At 45.0% G+C, this 14770-nt stretch overlaps 1 protein-coding gene across 1 annotated transcript in view; it reads right to left on the reverse strand.

Moving 5' to 3' along the window:
* Window positions 1-749: 749 nt before the first annotated feature.
* The window catches only part of SUN3 (Sad1 and UNC84 domain containing 3), a 61299-nt gene continuing 47278 nt past the window's right edge, over window positions 750-14770 (reverse strand). Inside the window, exons 8-14 of the mRNA XM_024099892.3 lie at window positions 13277-13317; window positions 10919-11078; window positions 9283-9367; window positions 8253-8368; window positions 7475-7642; window positions 6608-6700; window positions 750-1101 (exon numbers count right to left, since the gene is read on the reverse strand). Coding sequence (XP_023955660.2) covers window positions 955-1101; window positions 6608-6700; window positions 7475-7642; window positions 8253-8368; window positions 9283-9367; window positions 10919-11078; window positions 13277-13317 — 810 coding nt within the window. The 3' untranslated portion in view covers window positions 750-954. The remainder of the gene's footprint in view (window positions 1102-6607; window positions 6701-7474; window positions 7643-8252; window positions 8369-9282; window positions 9368-10918; window positions 11079-13276; window positions 13318-14770) is intronic.

Genomic DNA, 14770 nt, shown 5'->3' on the forward strand with positions numbered 1-14770 from the left:
GGGGAATATAATACATAAGCTTCTCTTCTCACCAACAGGAACATACAGGCCCAGATCCTCAACAGTATTTAGGCTCCTAACTTCCATTGAAATTATGTGAAAATGAGAGAGGAGATTGGAGATGCACAAGGAAAAAACAGCATTCCTTGAGCAGATCCTCAGCTGGTATAAGTTGTTAATGTGAAGTCAATGGGTCTAGGACAATTTACACTAGCTGAGAAACTGCCCCCATGAGTTTAAGGGGTAGGTGAAGATTGATCTTGGAGAGTTTCAATCACGGTCTATGAATTCAGGAGCCCCTAGCCAATACTGTGGGTCAACAGAGGATAAGCAAAGAGTGCCACATGGAACACAAGGGAAAGCTTTGATGGGCTCTTTGTATTTCCTATCTCTAAGGGAAAAAAAAAAACCACTACATTTTTTCTGGTTAGTAACTTAGATTTGAAGAAAAATCCATCCAACATATTTCTCTCTCATTAGAACCCCAGGTCTGGATTTCCAATTAGACACAGTAGGCACATGCCTAGGGGCACCAGTGTTCTAGGGACACCATGGGTTAAAAGTTTTATTTTTTTAAAAAAGAGAAAACACAAAGGTCAGCTGTAGGCGGGGGGGGGGGGAGGGGGAGAGCGGAGAAGAGGGGGGACACAGAAAATGCTGTGCCTAGGGGCACATAAGGTTCAATCCTACCCTGTAGAAACCTCCTCACTCTGATCCAAAATTTCCTACCCTAGGCACTCTCAGAAATATTAGACAAATGCTATTTATTCACTATACATACTGTTTCTATAGAATAAGATACAGCAACATTTTGAAGAATAAAAAACAAACAATTTTGCCAAAAAATATTTTTCTTTGCATTTTTATTTTTGTCTGCTATGGACACCCTTTCTTAAGATCCACTCCGCTTCATCACCCAAGTGAATTTCATTTTTAATTTGCTGGTGGTGGTTCCTAAGGTATTGGGCTCTGTTCAAAGAACTCCTGGGTATGTTTTAGATCTCCGTGTACCCTGAATCGATAAATGCAGGTATATTCTGGGTGGCCCCAATTGTTCAGCACTTTCAGTTTCACATACCTCATGAATTTAGAAAGTTCATTCTGAAAGGAAAGAAATTAAAGCTATTATTTTTTACTTTATGTATCTCTCATTGTTGATCAACAATTAGCATCATGCAGGGGTGACTTGTTCACTATTTTACTCTTTGCTACCATGTGAAATCATTGCTCACAAGATATGAAGATGCTTATACCTCTACTAACTGTACTTTAAGATAGTAATTATAGAGACATAGCCACAAAAAAGGCTAGCTTGCTTCAGTAAGCAAAGTAACTCTATGAAGTTCTCCTCACTTAGGCCTTGTCTACACTACGAGAGTAGTTCGATTTTACTTGCATCGAATTTTTGTAATCGATATTGCAAAGTCGAACGTGTGTGTCCACACTAAGGACAGTAATTCGACTTTGTGCGTCCACACTAACGGAGAAAGCGTCGACATTCGAAGCGGTGCACTGTGGTCAGCTATCCCACAGTTCCCGCAGTCCCCTCTGCCCATTGGAATTCTGGGTGTAGCCGGCAATGCCTTCTGGGTAACAAAATGAGTCGAGGGTGCTTTTGGGAAACTGTCGTCATCCGTCCATCACTCCCGCCCTCCCTCCCTGAAAGCGCCGGCGGGAAAACAGTTCGCGCGCTTTTCCAGTCATTGACAGCGCGGACGCCACTGTACTCCGAGCATGGAGCCCGCTGCGACCATCGCTGCAGTTGTGGCCGCTCTCAACGTCTCGCAGCTTATCATAAAGGTTTCCCTGAGGCAGATGCAGAAAAGTCAGGCGAGGAGGCTACGGCACCGCGGTGATGTCCTGAAGTCTGAGAGTAGCACAGACCTGTCAGAAAGCAGGGGACCCAGCGCCGAGGACATCACAGTGGCAATGGGTCATGTTGATGCCGTGGAACGGCGATTCTGGGCACGGGAAACAAGCACTGAGTGGTGGGACCGCATAGTGCTGCAGGTCTGGGATGAATCCCAGTGGCTGCGAAACTTTCGCATGCGGAAGGGAACTTTCCTGGAACTTTGTGAGTTGCTGTCCCCTGCCCTGAAGCGCAGTGACACCCGGTTGCGAGCTGCACTGAGTGTACAGAAGCGAGTGGCCATAGCCCTCTGGAAGCTTGCAACGCCAGACAGCTACCGGTCAGTCGCGAACCAGTTTGGGGTGGGCAAATCTACCGTGGGGGTTGTTGTGATGCAAGTAGCGAAGGCAATCGTTGATGTACTGCTGCCAAAGGTAGTGACCCTGGGAAACGTGGAGGCGATCATAGATGGTTTCGCAGCGATGGGATTCCCAAACTGCGGTGGGGCCATAGATGGAACTCACATCCCTATCCTGGCACCGGACCACCAGGCCACCCAGTACATTAACCGAAAGGGCTACTTTTCCATGGTGCTGCAAGCACTGGTGGACCACAGGGGACGTTTTACCAACATCTACGTGGGATGGCCGGGCAAGGTTCATGACGCTCGTGTTTTCAGGAACTCTGGTCTGTTTAGACGGCTGCAACAAGGTATTTACTTCCCGGACCACAAAATAACTGTTGGGGATGTGGAGATGCCTATAGTCATCCTCGGGGACCCAGCCTACCCGCTAATGCCCTGGCTCATGAAGCCCTATACTGGCGCCCTGGACACTGAAAAAGAACTCTTCAACTACCGGCTGAGCAAGTGCAGAATGGTGGTGGAGTGTGCTTTTGGCCGTCTCAAGGGGAGATGGAGAAGCTTACTGACTCGCTGTGATCTCAGCGAAACCAATATCCCCATTGTTATAGCAGCTTGCTGTGTGCTCCACAATCTCTGTGAGAGCAAGGGGGAGACCTTTATGGCGGGGTGGGAGGTTGAGGAAAATAGCCTGGCTGGTGATTACTCACAGCCAGACAGCCGGGCGATTAGAAGAGACCAGCGGGAAGCGCTGTGCATCCGGGAGGCTTTGAAAGCAAAGTTCCTGAGTGAGCAGGGTAACCTGTGACTTTATAGTTTGTGTACTGAGAAGCTAAACCTGCCCCCGTTTCTTTACCCAGGTAATGTTGACTATCCTATCCAGTTACATACCCCCTTCACCCCCCCTCCAACACAGGTGTCGAAATAAAAATAGTTCTACTTTGTTAAAGCACACCGTTTTCTTTAATACTGTTTTCGCGGGAATTTTTTAAAACTGGGACGCAGACTGTGGTGCGGAGCGGGTGTAGTGTTGTGACGCGAATGCAGCTTCTAAACTCAAGGATTGACAGGCTCCGCTGCGGTGGGATGCTTGTTTCAACGGAGCCTGTCACCCCTCCTGATCGGGACTGTGTGTATGGGGGGTCTATTTGACTTTGTGGCAGGGGGAGGACGGTTACAGATCCCCTGCTGTGTGGCTCTGTGATCCTGCCTAAGGACCGGCGCTCAAGATCTGTAACTGCCCTCCCCCGCCACAAAGTCACAGAGCAACCCCCCCCCCCCCCCAACATTACATCAAAACAACCTCCCAGACTAACCGGGGTAACTAGTCACTGCATCACTGCACTGTGTATGTGCCCTGCTGCTGTGCCTGCCCCCGACTATGTACCCTGCCAAAGGAGACTGTCCTGTCCAATTACCAACCCCCTTTCCCCTCCTCCTCCAAAAGAACATGATTGAAACAGTAGTTAACAGAAACGAATTTTTTATTATCAACTACACATGGCATTGGGAGGTGAAACTTGGACGTGGGCTTCTGTCAGGCGGGAAGGAAAGAACTTTTCAAATTTTGGGAAAGGAGAGCCTTCTGCTACTAGAGCTCTCTGCAGGGGTGGAGTGAGAGTTAGCAGGGACTCTGCCGCCTCTCCTTCTTTGCACTTTGGGTGAGGTGGGTATGGGACTTGGTGGCGGGGGAGGGCGGTTACAGATGGACTGCAGCGGGGCTCTGTCCTCCTGCCTCCGTTCCTGCAGAACATCCACAAGGCGCCGGAGCGTGTCCGTTTGCTCCCTCAGTAGTCCAAGCAGCGTTTGAGTCGCCTGCTGGTCTTCCTGCCGCCACCTCTCCTCCCGATCCATGTTGGCTTGGTGCATTCGGGTCAAGTTCTCCCGCCACTGGGTCTGCTGTGCTGCCTGGGCTTGGGAACAGGCCATAAGCTCAGAGAACATGTCCTCCCGTGTCCTCTTCTTCCTACGCCTAATCCGCGCTAGCCTCTGGGAGTGTGATTCCAGGCTAGGTTGTGAGACAGTCGCAGACGGGGCTGTGGAAATGGGAAAAAGGGAGTGAATTCCTAAGAAAGATAAATGTAGTTGTGAACAAAGAACATAGTCTTTCTCTGTGAACAAGACCATGCACAGCACCTTTCACATGCGCACTCAGCACAAGGTCGAATTCTCGGCCTTCGCATTCAGTGCCTGGGGTCTTGAACAGCACATTTGAGAAGCGAGGCAGCACAACGGAATTTCTGTTGCAGGCAGACATGGTAAGCCGTACACTTGTGGCAGTTTAAAACTTTTATATTACCACTGGCCTCATTTCACATTTAAATCAATGTCAGTCCCTGCTGCCAGCAATCCGGCAAGCGGGAACTCTGCCCCTGTCCCACCCCCTCGCGGCTGTCCCCGGGAACGATCCCTTTCGGCTGCCCCTCTCCCGCCTCCACCGCGTGGCTGCAAACCAGCGGTTACAGTTCTGTAAAGGAACGGGAAAGCAGTCCCAACACTAACATTCCCCTACCTAATTAAAAGCAGGTCACCATGGCCGACATCACCCTGAGGATCTCCGAGAGCGACAAAGAGAGAATGCTCCGGGAAAGCCTCCAAAGACCAGGGCCGTATGCCGCCCTGCTGTGCAGAGCAATGATCCCGGAGTACTTGATAATCTCGTGGCGCGGCAACGTGTCGTACTTCGGAGGACCCAATAAGGCCGCTCTCCCCAAGAACCTCATGCAACGGCTTTCAAGTTACCTCCAGGAGAGCTTCATCGAGATGTCCCAGGAGGATTACTGCTCTATCCCCGGACACATAGACCGCATTTTACTGTAGCTGCAGTAGCAGGGAATAAACAGTAGAGCGGCTTGTGCAGGACAATCACTGAAAACCAGACATTGCTAGATTTCTTTTCAAAACTTGCACTGCCCATTACTAAACCGTTAAGCGCCTAGGGCACACTAATCATGAACAACCCATTCTTTTAATTGTTAATATTCCTGTTTTGTTAAAAATAAATGTTTAGATGTTTACAACACTTACTGGCTGATCCTTCACCAGATTCTGTGTCCGGGGTAACGGCTGGGGACGCTTCGTAGGGGATCTCTGTAAGGGTGATGAAGAGATCCTGGCTGTCGGGGAAATCAGCGTTGTGAGAGCTGCCGACTGCCTCGCCCTCCTCATCTCCTTCCTCATCTTCCCCGTCCCCTAACATGTCCGAGGAACCGGCCGTGGACAGTATCCCATCCTCAGAGTCCACGGTCACTGGTGGGGTAGTGGTGGCGGCCGCACCGAGGATGGAATGCAGTGCCTCGTAGAAACGGGATGTCTGGGGATGGGATCCGGAGCGTCCGTTTGCCTCTTTGGTCTTCTGGTAGCCTTGTCTCAGCTCCTTGATTTTCACGCGGCACTGCGTTGCATCCCGGCTGTATCCTCTCTCTGCCATGTCTTTAGAGATCTTCTCGTAGATCTTTGCATTCCTTCTTTTGGATCGCAGCTCAGAAAGCACGGACTCATCGCCCCACACAGCGATGAGATCCAAGACTTCACGATCAGTCCATGCTGGGGCTCTCTTTCTATTCACAGACTGCACGGCCATCACTGCTGGAGAGCTCTGCATCGTTGCCAGTGCTGCTGTGCTCGCCACGATGTCCAGACAGGAAATGAGATTCAAACTGGCCAGACAGGAAAAGGAATTCCAATTCAAATTTTCCCGGGGCTTTTCCTGTGTGGCTGGTCAGAGCATCCGAGCTCGCACTGCTGTCCAGAGCGTCAACAGAGTGGTGCACTGTGGGATAGCTCCCGGAGCTATTAGCGTCGATTTCCATCCACACCTAGCCTAATTCGACATGGCCATGTCGAATTTAGCGCTACTCCCCTCGTCGGGGAGGAGTACAGAAGTCGAATTAAAGAGACCTCTATGTCGAACTAAATAGCATCGCAGTGTGGACGGGTGCAGGGTTAATTCGATGTAACGGCGCTAACTTCGACATAAACGCCTAGTGTAGACCAGGCCTTAGAGGTTGACTCCACCACATGTAGAAATCCCATTGATATCTATGTGAGGTCTGTGCACGGAATTTCTACACAGACAAGCATTTAAATAGAACAGATTTATTTTCAGTAATCTGCAACAAAAAGATTTCCTTACAGTTATCAGTAATGTTTAATTTGATGGACCAATATTCTGACAGTATGTGATGTGTTTTCTTTTTATGCAGCCTAAGAGCAGATCACCCAAATTCATTGCAGGTAACACAGCAGATTAGACTCTAGCAATAGCACTGCAGAAAAATGCTTCGTTTTAAAGCCACCATTAACAGAACTACAGACTAAGTTATAATCCTTTCCACCCAGGGCTATTTCTCCAGATCACTTCTACTGGGAATCACTTCCCCTCTTCCTTAATGTACCTTCAATTGGAATGTTTGAAATAAATCTCCTTCACAGTTATATATGAACTCTCCTAAGAAAGTTCCTTGCTCCTCATCTTCCTCCTTTAGGCCCTGCAGAAAAACACAGGCATGGAGAAAACAAAAGACAGTGGAAACCCAATTACAACAGGTTTAAATATGTTTTCTCTTCATGCAGACAGTTAAAACAAAAAGCATAACATGATATCCCAGATGCACAGTGATGAGCTAAATCCATAAAATAAGGGTCCTTGTAGCACAAGTCCGTTCCCAAAGCCAGGTTTGGCCAGGCTGGTGGTGTCACAGGATATCCAAAAAACCCAAACATGGATGGTATACTCATGAAATATCTAACTCTTGTTCATAAACCAATGATTTATTTCAAATACATCTCTGAAGTTACAAATATCAGGAGAAGCCCGATAGTTGTGGCCTACTGGTTACCACTTCATGTTTTGGTTAAGTTATAGTCACAATAGTCCTGTGAGATAGGTAAGCAAATACTATCCCCATTTATAGCTGGGGAAATTGTGAGAGGTTGAGTGAGTTAATGGCAAAGCCAGGATTAGAAATCAGGAGTTCCTAGTACCCAGCCCTGAGCAGAATCCCCTAAACCACTTTACTTCTCTTGTAGGTAGCATGTAGACACAGCAGGTTGTGCAGGAATGGGAAAGTCTCATTTTTAAGAATAAATGGAACAAGAATTATGCTGATAGTTATATATATGAATTACTCTCTTCCTACAATATGGAGTGAGTTGCAGGTGTGAAGGAAATATACAGAACTTGCTTTTTTCCTATATTTTCTCCCATACTACTCCCCACCCTTCTTAGAAATCTTACATAAAAAGCTAAGAAAGATACTTACATAGACAGCGAAGTCCTTAGGAGCACTGGAGATTTCTCCTGTAGGGGAGATTTTCTTGGGAATGTGCTCCATTGTAACTGCTCTTGGAATTATTTCCATAGCCAGTTTGATGACAGTTTCACCCTGACTTCCTGGGAAAGGCCAGCAGTCCCCAGGGTAATTGTTGGGCTAAAACCAGAACACAAAACAATGATTATTGGTTTAGACAACCATGTGGCTAATGGTATCGCTGATATATTCCACTGAAAATCAGTGGAATCCTTGAAACCAGGGATTCCTTTGGCTCCTTAGAATCTATCTTGAAACACGCCAATGATATTTAAATAATCACAAAGTTCATATGGTTTGAGTCTAATTAAAAATTAAATATAAAATGTATTGTTTAATTCTGAGGATAAACACTAGTTCCATGATGCAGTGTTCAGATGGACTGTTTTGGCTGCACCACTCATAAAAGCTCTAGTACCACGGTCTGCCCTTTCCCCCCGCACTTATGAACCATGTTTATTCCCAAAATCCCAGGTGCCAATTCTTAACTCTGTTGCTTTTATTTCTCTCTTTCCGTCACTTGTGGTGTGGTGCCAACCTGGGTTTGTCTGCAAAAATTCCGTTAAGTACAGCAGCATAGGCTGTCTTTCTATCTCCACCGATCCCTCCCTGAACTTTGGGCAGTATGGGGAGAAGAACAGGGAAAGCAGACATGGGGAATGGTAGTGGGAAAAGGAAGAGAGGAAAGGGTAAAGGAAACTCTCAAGACTTCTTTTATTTTGATTTCTACCTGAAGAATAACTTCTGGAGACTTTACAAAAACCAGCATTGGAAATGATAACCAAAAGAATTTTCCTCTATTATGACGGTAGCTCCTGGTAGTTCTGGACTGAACAATGCTGGCACCTGAAATTAAAATATTCATACAGTAATGAGATAATATCTCACATATAGCACTACTTGGACCTGAAGAAAAGCTCTAAGTAAGCTCAAAAGCTTGTCTCTCTCACCAATAGAAGTTGGACCCACTTTGCCTCTCTAATATAGCAGGTATTCTTAACAATGTGTAATATACAGACGATCTAATGACCAACACCAGGTGTTGGGTGCTTAACTCCTAATGTATAGACAACAAAGCCCCTGTAATACAATTATCATCATTTATATGAGTGACTCTTTCAAACTAGACATGTATCATCGCATGTGACTCTCAGAAAAAAAAATCATTATCAAACAACTCTTTTATGTGACCCAATCAACATACACCAGCCATAATTCTTATAGCTCTCTCTTCCCCACATGCTTACTTCCATATACTCTTCTCAAATGGGCATGAAGAGATGTTGGCACAGATTTCTCACCAGTAATACCATAAGAATGTCAGCTCTTACCATACTTTGACCTGAACAAGCACAGGTTTTCTAGCAACAGTATTTGTCTCTCTTTCATTTATTCTGTCCTTCTTTATAGTAACAGGCCATGGTGGCTAATTAAAATATTCAAAATTGATAATCGGCAGTGGGTAATAAAATTGAAGATAGGAAGTGATGAATAAAAACAATATTAAAATAAGCATTCATTTTTATAAAAAGGCTTGGAACACTGTCAGACTATGTAAATGCATAATCTTCTTATACAGTGACCCTTGTCCTCTCTTCCACTTCCCTCCTATTGTAGGTGACATTCATTTGTACATTGTCTTAAACTAGATTGTAAGCTCTTTGGGGGCAGGGACTGTGTCTTCTTATATGTTTTTTTACAGTGCATAACACCATGAAGACCCAGATTCTAATTGATAATAATAATAATAATAATAATACCTGCTGATTTTAGGGCATAATCAGGCATCTGGACTTGGTCTTCATCCAACTTTTCAAGTACTTTATTCAGCATCCTTTTAACAGTCTGTGAAGGAATATAAAAGATAAGAACTGTGAGAGGGGAAAGGAGTTTGCAAGTAGTACACACACCAGTTCACCTACAATCCGAAGTATGTGTAAAACAATCATGAAGTAACTAACCATTATGTTAGACTAAGGTCTGGTCTACACTTAAAATTGAGGTTGACATAACCATGGCAGTGAGGGGTATAAAAAAATCCCTAACTCCCCCAGTGCAGATGTTGCTAGTGCACTAAAAATAAAGTGTAGTTGTGGTGGCACAAGGAGATGGATGGGTATGTACTTGCGACAGCTAAAATGCTAGGTATGTACTTTGGGTGGCTAGCCCCTCCTGCTGCTCGCCCCACTGTGGCTATACTCTATATTTAACTCACTAGCTTGATCACAGCTAGTACAGGCATGTCTTCTTGCACTGTAAATTACACCCCCAGCTCAAATTGTAGACATACCCTAACAGGCTGGGTGTGGAGCACTGGTATCAAGTGCATGTATTATCTCTTGAATTAGAGACCACTTGTTAGAGGTTCTGAAAGCCACCTGGAATCTCAACCAAAGTGCCAGAAAACTATTGTGTTCATCTTGTTCTATAATTTTGGCAATGGCCACCATTGCAGGAGAGTGTGTGTAGCCCTCCTTCTAGGCAGTTGTTATACTATGTCAGAATAGTGGTAACTACCTATATAATGACCCTTAGTGTCATTATTAAATGACCCCTTATATATGTGCAATTTAATCACTACCTACCAAGTAGTTCATAAAAGTGAGTGATCACCAATTGATTAAGTTCCTATAACTTCCAAGAAATAGAACGAAACTCAAAAGAGCAAAGATGTTTGATACACTCTGTCCTCAAGTACACTGAGCGCATACTGCCAACAAGATTCCCCTTGGGAAACCCTTACCATACTAGTCACTTCTACCTCAAAGACCAGCTGTTGCAGATGAAGAGACAGATTCTCTAGACAATATTACTTGTGTGGAGGATCCCCTGCACAGACCTGTGGGACAAACTGTGGAAGGCTAGAAGGACATATCATAATATCCTCTGCAAGCCCTGTGAAATAGAGTTTCTCTGGGGAGAGGCTGGGGGAAGCCTTGGCAGCAGCCAGGTCTCCCATGGGTAACACTGACAGGGACCAAAGAGAGCCCAAGGGTACCAGAAGTGACTCAGGAGACTGGGTTGCAGGTTCTCCTTATGAATTTTCCACCAGATCATTCTCTTGGTGTAAAGGTGAAAAATCAATACTGTAGCTTAGACTATTGTTCCTTCAAATGTCTAATGTAGTGTACTGTACATCTTGTTCAGGAGGTGATGGCATTCTATTGATGGTTAGGGTGACAGAAATTCCTACCTATGTTATCCCATCCTTCCAGCTACCCCGCAAAAAAAGTCTCCAAAGAGAAATTTTTTATTGTGGGTGAACATTTGTTCCTAGATTCCCAAGACTGTTACACTACATATGTCAGTGAAGTATAAAAAAAGTGTGATAAGGAACTATGGTAGATACAAAGAAAGCTAGAAATCTCTACTTACAAAATCCTGCAATGTCCTTACCCATGTTGTAACACCTTTGATCTCACTCCCTTCCAGGGCTTCACTGATAGCACGCTGGGTGATCTCCTTTGTACCTTGTCTCAGAGCATGAAGCTCTGTCTGTAGCTTATCTACCTGCTCTTTAAGAGATTGGATTTCTTTCAAAACATGGTTTGCCTGCCTAGAAAAAGTGGGAAAGAGTGACAGAAAGCACTATTTTCCTGGCCTGTCTGGCTTGCGGTATGTCATGAGAATGAGAGACAGGCAACAGACACCTCTTTTTATACCTCTATAGAAATCTGCTCCGGATGATCAATTTGTAAGTGAGAGGAAAAGTAGACTTTGATACTAGTTCTAATACCTTCAGATGGAGAAGCCACCTTGCTGCCCTATGGGCAAAATTTTCAAAAATATATCTAAGCAATTTAGGCGCCTCAGTCCAATAGACTTTCAATAGGACTTAGGTACTTTCAAAAATTTTTACCCTGCTTCCTGAGTAATACGGAGGTGAGTGGAAGCATATCTGCAACCATACTAAAAAATGTGTAAGGGCGGGTTTGAAGTACTAAGATTTTGTTTGATGTAGGAAAAAAAATAAAATATGGACAAAAGGATAAGGATCCTGCCTGGAAAATACTGGCATAGAAGATGCAATAACCTGCATTTTCAAAGATTCCAGGGCATTTCAAAACAAGAAAGAACATATGCTTGAAAAAGTAAATTGGTTTTATCTGGAATGCAGACCAAGCCAGCAGCAGGTTACATTTGATTAAAAACTACTCACACAAATGGCACACTAGGCCACAAAAGAATATCCTCAGTTCCGATCCCTCAGTTGCCATCTCTGACACAGACCACACAAACAGATATAAAACAAGGAAAAATACACATTAAAAAGTGCAGTCACCACTGCAACAACTTCTAAAACATATTTTACTGGACAAAAAATGTCCCCGTTTCCTTACACATAGGAGCAGTGGGTTCCCATGCCCCCTCCTACCTGAACTGCAAAGCCCCCATCACTTCTTTGGCCTACACAGTTCTGTACACAGGGCCGGCTCTGGCTTTTTGGCTGCCCCAAGCAAAAAAAAAAAACACACCACTGCGGCACAGCCGGAGTGTGGGTGCAGGGGGACTGGCTAGTGGGGGGGGGGGGGGGGGAAGGAGAGAGAAGGGGGGTGGCCAGGGCTACAGCGGGGCGCTGCTACACGGCCCGGCCCGCCGCGCTGCGCCGCCTGCTGGGAGGGCTCCGCTCCGGTCGGCGGGGAGGGAAGGACGAGGACTGCCCTGACGGGCTTGCTGCAGGATGCTCCCGTCCTCCACGCCGCCACCCCCTACAGAGCAGCCGGAGCGGAACAGCTTGCTCGGCTGGTGCCTGGAGCCGGCCCTGTCTGTACAGTACCCTAATATCTCCTATATAATTCAACATTCATGTTTTCTTTCTAGCATCTTGACATCAACTTTTCAATCAAAAATCTGCTGCTTGATACGGCTCCCTTGTTTTTGTTCTTCCTTCTCTTTCCATTCTTCATTCATACGCTAAAGTGGACTGTAAAAGGTATTTGCTACACCTGTTTTGGTCATTTCTATTCCTTCCCTCTGATCTTCCTGTATTCCACTTTAAATATCTTTTTTCTGTTAAACATTTTTCTCCTTCATTCCTCATGTCCACCACTTCCCTGCCTCACTCTCTCTCCCGAATGAGTGTCTTACCCTAAATGTTCTAGTTTCTCATTTTGCCCACAGCTGCTCTTTCCCCCACTCCATACTCCTGTATTCTCCCCTTAATTACTTGGATGATTATTCCCTCACGGGTCCTCTTATTCCTCTGATCTTGGCTAACCATGCAGGGCTTCTTCACATGCAGCTCCTACGCCACCAGGCTAGGGAAGAAGCAGGGTTGGGAAGAAGCAAAGGTTTCCTCCACCTACAGTGGGAACTGTGTACAGAGGAGTGTGTATTCCACTTTACAGGAGGGCAGAACAATCAGAAGTTTCTATTTCTATTCATTTCAGAATATGGAGGGAACCAGCAAAAGAATTCCTCCATCCCTCCACCACAAGGAAGACAAAGCTGAGCAGCAGGAAAATAATAATCTTTTCCGCTTCTCCTCAAACTCTCAGGGAAGATGGAAGTGCAAGCAGGTTTTCCTTCTTACCTAGTCGTGTACACGAGCAACTTATATGCCTGTAAGACAGAGAAGAAAAACTGCCAGCTCCAACATCTTCCCTTCCTCTGGATATCTTTGGGGTTGGGAACATCATCAATGTGTATGAAGTTTGTGGGAGACCCAACTCCTCCATTTGTGCAGTTGTTGTGCTCAGGGTTTGAATTCCTTTACAGCAATGAGTCAAGTAGTCATCCAGAAATCCACCTTACCTTAGAGACTCCAGATCCATTCCATATATCTCTGATTCATCCTACATGGAAATATTAATAAAACATTCATTCCAAATACTAACATCGCCAATACAGAGCCTCCTGCAGAGAAAGGCAATCACTCTCTATAGGAACTTGAGATGGTAGACACTCAGAGACACAATGCCTACATACAACAAGTGTTTAACACTAACATACAACAGGAACTGGCACCCTATAAATACCCAGGAGAGAAAGACAATTAAATAGATCATAAGATTAATGATGGACAATTCCTTATTCATGAAGCAGATATCACAGTCTCCCATCATGCATTTGATTTATTTATTCTAAGATGGTAAATATAATTTATTAAAAACAAAACACCACCATAAGAACCAATCATCATATAGGTAAATATATGCACAAAATGTGTACTGAATTTTCAACTTTTCTGTATCTGTAAATGTCTCTGAGCTTATTCCATAAAGGCTGCAATTTTGCAGCTAGCCAACAGGAAGTAAAAGACATCTGAATAAAAAGTAGCATCTTTTCCTGTGGAGGGAGCACGGAAACTCGAATATTGCTGTTAGGTAAATGTTTGTTATAACATAATTCAAACTTATCTGATTGCAAGCATTATCCAGAATTTTACACATTACTTTTCTTCTTAATAATAATTGCTTAAAAAAAAAAGAATTTACATGACAGGCTCCTGGATATTGGTTAAGACACTTCAGGAAGCATACCATCTAGTTTGCTAACACAGAAAATTAATTGCTACATCAAGGATACACCTATTTTCATATAGTTTTATGTCAACCTCCTAGCTACCCATTCTATCAAAACATCCTATCCTCAAAGTACGTCTTCCAAACTCTTAATCCAAACTCTTAACTTCTTCCCCTCTCTAACCAGCTTTTACAGTTCTGAAAAAGGGTCAAATGAATAGCAGCCAGCCAAGTGGAGGTCAGAACCTTCCCTAAAACTTCTCCATTACTAGCTCCATTTTAGGTTTTGCCTCTTTTCTTTTCCAGTTGTTTTCTGGGGCCACTGTAACCGAGGATTTCCTCTCTGTTATCAATACAACATTACTTCACTGTCTACTGACACAAGTAGATATATTCTCTATGAGGAAAGGTTGGAATACTAGTGGCCACACGCTTGTTACTCTCTATGATAAAGTGTGTTCCTATTCCAGTTTCTCTTTTTGATACAAGTCTTATGCCTTGGCAACACTTGCAAGTTAGAGCACATTAAATCAGTCCCAGGCACCCTAACTCCTGCGGTGTCCACACTGGCAAGGCACTTAGAGCGGCTGGAGCGCTCCTGGTAATCCACCACCATGAGAAGCATAGAGCTTGCTGCGCCCTGGCTGGAGCTCTGGGGTGTCAGTGTGGACGATGTATTGCATTACTGTGCTGTGATTGGCCTCCGGAAACATCCCATAATCCCCTGCAGTCAAGTGGCCACTCTGGTCATTGTTTTGAACTGGGCTGCAGGCATGCAGATATC

This window comes from Chrysemys picta, chromosome 2 (assembly GCF_011386835.1).
Source record: "Chrysemys picta bellii isolate R12L10 chromosome 2, ASM1138683v2, whole genome shotgun sequence".
Classification (NCBI taxonomy): domain Eukaryota; kingdom Metazoa; phylum Chordata; order Testudines; family Emydidae; genus Chrysemys; species Chrysemys picta.